This window comes from Camellia sinensis, chromosome 8 (assembly GCF_055761805.1).
Source record: "Camellia sinensis isolate YWXY chromosome 8, ASM5576180v1, whole genome shotgun sequence".
Lineage (NCBI taxonomy): Eukaryota > Viridiplantae > Streptophyta > Magnoliopsida > Ericales > Theaceae > Camellia > Camellia sinensis.
In genome coordinates this window covers 52,339,756-52,345,233 of record NC_138968.1, presented here as the reverse complement: position 1 = coordinate 52,345,233, position 5,478 = coordinate 52,339,756, and the positions used below count along the sequence as shown (strand labels likewise).

Genomic DNA, 5,478 nt, shown 5'->3' with positions numbered 1-5,478 from the left:
CAAACTAATTAATAATTTTTAATGATATCAAAAATATATTTTAATTAATAATTCAAGTAATTTTATTGTTGTAAAGAAGAGTTGTTAGAAATTTTATTTTCTCTATTAATTTTATTAAATTAAAAATTCTAATGAAAGTATTAATAATTTTTAAAATCACAACAGGTAATCGGTATTTTATTCAAATATTAGGAGTCTTTATAATTTATCCAAATTATTTTTTTTATCCAAAGTGACGTTAATATTTATTACAATTTTTTTTTATATTTTTGTAATTTAATTATATGAATATGAATATGAATGTGAATAAAATATAGAACTTGCCCTCTTCAATCGAAAATGCAAGATCAGCTCTTGCATTCGCAAAATCCAGTGTCTTCTCCAAAGCCCCTCCGCCATCTCGGTTTCCTAACTGGAAGAACCGTGGTTTAAAATTTGTAAATTTTATCATCATTTAATTATAATAAATTTTTTTTTTTTTTTTCAAAAACTCTTGATTCGTGAAAATTATTTTTAAAAAAATTTAATAAGTAAACAGAAAAACTAGAGACAACGAATTTGGTTTTTTATTTTTATTTTTAAAATGAGATGGGTTTTTCTCAACTTGTGTTTTAATAAAAAATTTCGTTGTGTGCTTATTATGTTCAGTTTCTGTTTTTGCTGAGTTTGATTTTTGAGTTAATTCTGGTTTTATTGATGGGTTATTGATTGTTCAGGTGTTGATTGCATCGAACGGTGCTTCGAAGGAGAAAGCACAGGTTGGATCAAATGCTATTGTTATATATACAGTTCCTTATATACATTAATTGAAGCGTTGCATCATTGTTAGGTTTAGGTTGGATCAAATGCTATTGTTATATACACCAGTTCCTTCTATGCATTAATTGAAGCATTTCATCATTGTTAGGTTTTCTTCTTTCGTGCATCAATTACTTTTCCTAATATATGTTAAGATGATGTTATTTGGTCTTAATCTTCTGTCTTGTTGCTCAGAATTTGTTTTCTAAGGTCACATCAAATGCAATATTCAAAATTAGTAACTACCTGCATTGCAGAGCAGTACTCTATCATCATCATCATCATCATTATTGTTATCATGCAATGCATTGCATTGCGTGGACAATTTAGAGCATTCAAACCCTAGATTTCTTTGATATATTCTATTTCTTTGGATTTGCCATTTCAATTCTTCATGTTTTCCTTCTTCTTGTTTGAATGAATACATCAATCAATCTTTGAACATTACGCTTAATAGGATATTGGGATAGCTCGTGATGGGCTATATCAATTTATTTTATTTTATTATCCTGTTGTTATCAACAGAAAAGTTTTATTATACATTAATGGGATTTTGGGATTTCATTTCATGAATTTTTTCTTTAAACACAAAACTATGTTGAAACTATTTGGTTTTTAGGAATTTGTAATGTAATGAAAAATAGTTAAATGATTTTGTGCTAAACTATTTGGTTTTTCTTTAGCAAACAATATGAAGGTTTTCTTTTTTCACTAAAAGCCAATCTAAATTCTAATGGGCTTTATTGCTGTGGTGGATTTTAGGATTAGAAGCATTATTTGAAGAGAAAAGGGGTGTGTGTGTAAATGGGTGTGATTGTAGATTGTTGATGAGGGAGTGGTTGATAGACCTTGAAGAGGGGGCTATATATGTGTTCAAAGCTAAATTTGTGTTGAAGCTAAATCCATTTTGGAATGGAGTTTGGTTTTGTGTAGTTAACTCATAAGTCATGAGTTAAAAATAATTGTGGAATAATAGCCTAATCTAGATACAGGGATTAGTAAATAAGAAACTTTCATTCACCAGATATTACTTTTGAAAGGGGTTTCATTTTGTTCAGCTAATTGATCATGACAAAACAGGAGTTTAAAGTGATGGTTGAATAGTTGGAACTAGATTAAATGTAATTGACAAGAACCACCACCATTGTCACCTGCATTTCGGGAATGGGTTGGATGTCCACCTCCTAATTGAAGAATATATATAATCACATATGCCACATCTTAAAACCTTGATAGTGATATACATATATATATTCTGTGATAATTGACAAGCCTAAGACTCCATTGGGATGAGTAATGCAATTGGCAAACAAGTTACTGAAGAACATATAATTTAAGATGAATTGTGGAGGTATGTCTAGCCTATTTCTTGGGATTTTGAGGAATGCCATTTTTAGTAGTATTTGAGAACCGTTTGATATTATCACTACCTTCAAAGTTTCTTTGGACCTGGATAATTTTTGGATTATAGAAAACATTGTATTGTTGCTGATGCTGTTGATAGGACTTTTTGCATATCCCAATCATGCCTGAGTAAGTTAATTACAAGAAGATAAATTTGGGGTCTTGTAACCTATTCTACTGATTATGTTTTTTCATCTTCCCCCAAGTCAAAATACGACAATACTGATTCATTAATGTTCATTATAGAATGCAAAGTCATAGCTGCTATTAACAGCTTCAAGTTAACTAATATTGAATCAAGAATAACTCGCTCCTTTGTCTGTAGTTTGTTCATTGCTGAACATTGAACTAGTTTTTGCAGGCAAAATACATCGATGGCAACTCAAACCAGTGGCCTAATTCGAGACCAGAATCTAAATGTTCACTTTGATGGTAATGTACTTATTCATTTCTCCCCATGATTGTCTATAATCCAATTTGTTGATCAGATCTCATGGCGGTTTAGCTTTTATGTCTATTGCAGTAGCTCCTTTTGGGGTAAAGTCCAATGTCTTGAAGGCACAGAAGAATGGAGGGCTCGGTGGAAGGAAGGCGCTTAACGATATATCTATCTCGGGAAGGCCTGCCACACTTCAGACATCAAAGAAGCACAACCCAAAGAATGTGATCTCTATTGGAGAAGATATTGGTCCCTCTAAAGTGACATCTTCTTTTGGAGGAAAAAGAAATGTTTCGAAGGCTCCAGGGAAAGCACAAGCTGGTGGCAGGAAAGCACTCAGTGACCTCACAAACTCCGGGAAACATCCACATCGGGCATCAAAGAAGAGTCGGGATAAGAAGTTGACTGTTGTAGCAGAAGAGCAAATTCTTCCCTTTGATGTTTCAGAGGAACAATTTCTGCATAATCCTCAGGAATGCATCAAGGCACAGAGGAATGCCAAAACCATTGACAGGGATTATTTTAGGAAGCTATTGGACTAGATAAGGGTACTTAAGATTTGATTCTTGTATCACCAATCTTTGATCTCTTTTATTCTTCTGAGAAACCTACTAACATTTATTTGCCTTCATAGATAGATGGTTACTCAATGCAGTTGGGCTCTCCACTGTCAGGGAGATTGAAGGTTGGTACACATTTTGATCTCGCTTCAGAAAATGTTTATGCTTTTCTTTTTGGGTTTTCATGATTCGGGTATTCAAGATCAACACAATGATATACTATTTTCTTTTTCTTTTATTGTGGTTGTTGTTTCAGCCTGAGAGTCCCCTTTGGTACTTGGAGATGGAAGAGATGTTTGAGCTGGAGTATGAAGATCAATCTCAATGGAAGAAGCCTAGTGTACAAAGTCCTTGTGGAAGTCCGGAATCACCCACGCCTTTGATGCTGTTGAAGCACTCACCACCCCCAGATGGTGCTCCTGTCCAATCTCATTATTAGCCCTTTGTTGTTTAAGATAAATGATTTCATTTTTGTCATTTTTTAATTGTTAACAAAGGAACTTAAATGGGTATCAGAAATCAAACAAAAGTTGCAAAGTTTTCTGCTATGAATACATAAGCAAGTAAAGAAAATTATTAATAAGTTTTATTTTGTTCACAAGATTATTATTGAATCCTATAAATTTTAGGGGATTTTTTTTTAAGGTCTTTGGTATTAAGATGTTATAGCATAAATGACATTTAATATTTTCATAATGTCTAATGTCCCTCGAATCGATCTAGATAAAATTCGATTTAGAGAATTTTTCTAGTTGAATTTTCTCTAGACTTCACAGAGAAATTCTCTCCAAATCAGAGAAATTCCCATAGAAATTTGTCTCATTACGTGCAGAGAATTACTTTGGAATTAAACCAAAGAAAAATGAAATTTCTCTGAACAAAATTGTTAATTTTTGAAACTAAACTTTACAAATACAAAGCAATTCACTCTGTATATTCACCATTACAGTGGCCTAGAGAGTGAAAGAGAGAGCTTTACATCAATGGCGTTTACTTACAAACCAGAAAAATTCTCTCTAATTTAATTTTCGGTGTTAATTTTCTCTGTGTGATGGTCAGAGAAATTTGTTCATTTTCTCTAGCCAAATCACATACTCACCTTGTGATTTTCTCTGGCCAGACTACATACTCATCCTTTATCTCTGTGTTAAACAACAATTAACAACTAATATTGAAATCAATTTTCTTTTACAAACACATTCATATAATCCATACGCATATATATATATATATATATATACATGGTACCTTAGATTTGGAAAATGAGACAATGTAAAAAGCACTGTTGGCTAAATTGAGGATGACAAGATCGGACGATCCAAATTTAGGGAGAATTGAGCGAGGGCTTATGTGGAATCTGTGGCCGTCGATGACTGTACTGATTGTGTAGCCATCTTCGAATGTGATGTTACTGTTAGCCATGGAAACTGAAAGAAAATATTTCAAAAATTAGGGAAATTATGGAAAGTGAATTGAAGCAGAGAAGAGAAGAGATATACATACATACATACATACATACATACATATCTTGAAGGTTGAAGAGAATAAGAGAGAAGAAGAGGAGTAAAGAAGCCATGATCGAAACCCTAGTTTCTACCGTCTCTATCAAACCCTAATCTACCACTCCTTTCTCAATCTTCTCTACTGCCTTCTCCGATCAACCAGACTTGTAATTCTCGAATTTGAAGACAAAAATATATATAGAGATCGAGAAGGAGATGGATCCTCAAAGTTGGAGATCGTTGGTGCTCCGTTGGATCGGAAACGAATCAATGAGGCATTAGATAAACAGTTGGACAAATTTCTCTATGATGTATTGATGTAGGATTGAGAGACCTTAGATATCATAAAATAATATTGTAGATCTATTCTATTACTAAAAATGAGAGAGGGACCTTACACTAATTTTTTCTAAATTTTATTATGGACACTACGTTTTTATTTTTTTTAATAAAATATTTTGAAAAAGTTCAATTCCTTATAATGGTGACTTCTATATCAATTTTATGCTTCTCATGAACAAAAATTTATAAGCAATTTTAATTTACTTAAATAATATTTTTTTTAATTGTATAAGTTAAAAATATTATATTAATCAAAACCATAAACAACAATTGAATCTGAAGAACTCTAACATGAAATTCATTATTTTCTATTATTTGAAATTGTGATTTTATTATTATTTTTTTTAGGATAAACTATCAATAGGTCATAATAGTTAGACTTAATTTTTACAAATCCTATTGAAAATAAGTCCTAATAAAATCATTGTTAAAA

At 31.8% G+C, this 5,478-nt stretch overlaps 1 protein-coding gene across 5 annotated transcripts; it reads left to right on the top strand.

The window, feature by feature from the left end:
• Positions 1-316: 316 nt before the first annotated feature.
• On the top strand, positions 317-3,781 carry LOC114299108 (uncharacterized). Of its 5 annotated transcripts, none has more exons than XM_082882622.1 (6): positions 317-437; positions 717-758; positions 2,564-2,634; positions 2,726-3,189; positions 3,276-3,326; positions 3,458-3,781. In XM_082882622.1, the coding sequence occupies exons 3-4, from the start codon at positions 2,577-2,579 to the stop codon at positions 3,181-3,183; spliced, it is 516 nt and encodes a 171-aa protein (XP_082738748.1). In that variant the 5' UTR covers positions 317-437; positions 717-758; positions 2,564-2,576; the 3' UTR covers positions 3,184-3,189; positions 3,276-3,326; positions 3,458-3,781. The 5 variants fall into 5 exon arrangements, with proteins under 5 accessions (XP_082738748.1, XP_082738751.1, XP_082738750.1 ...); XM_082882625.1 differs by having other exon boundaries at positions 324-437; positions 2,729-3,189; XM_082882624.1 differs by having other exon boundaries at positions 329-437; positions 2,555-2,634.
• Positions 3,782-5,478: the final 1,697 nt, after the last annotated feature.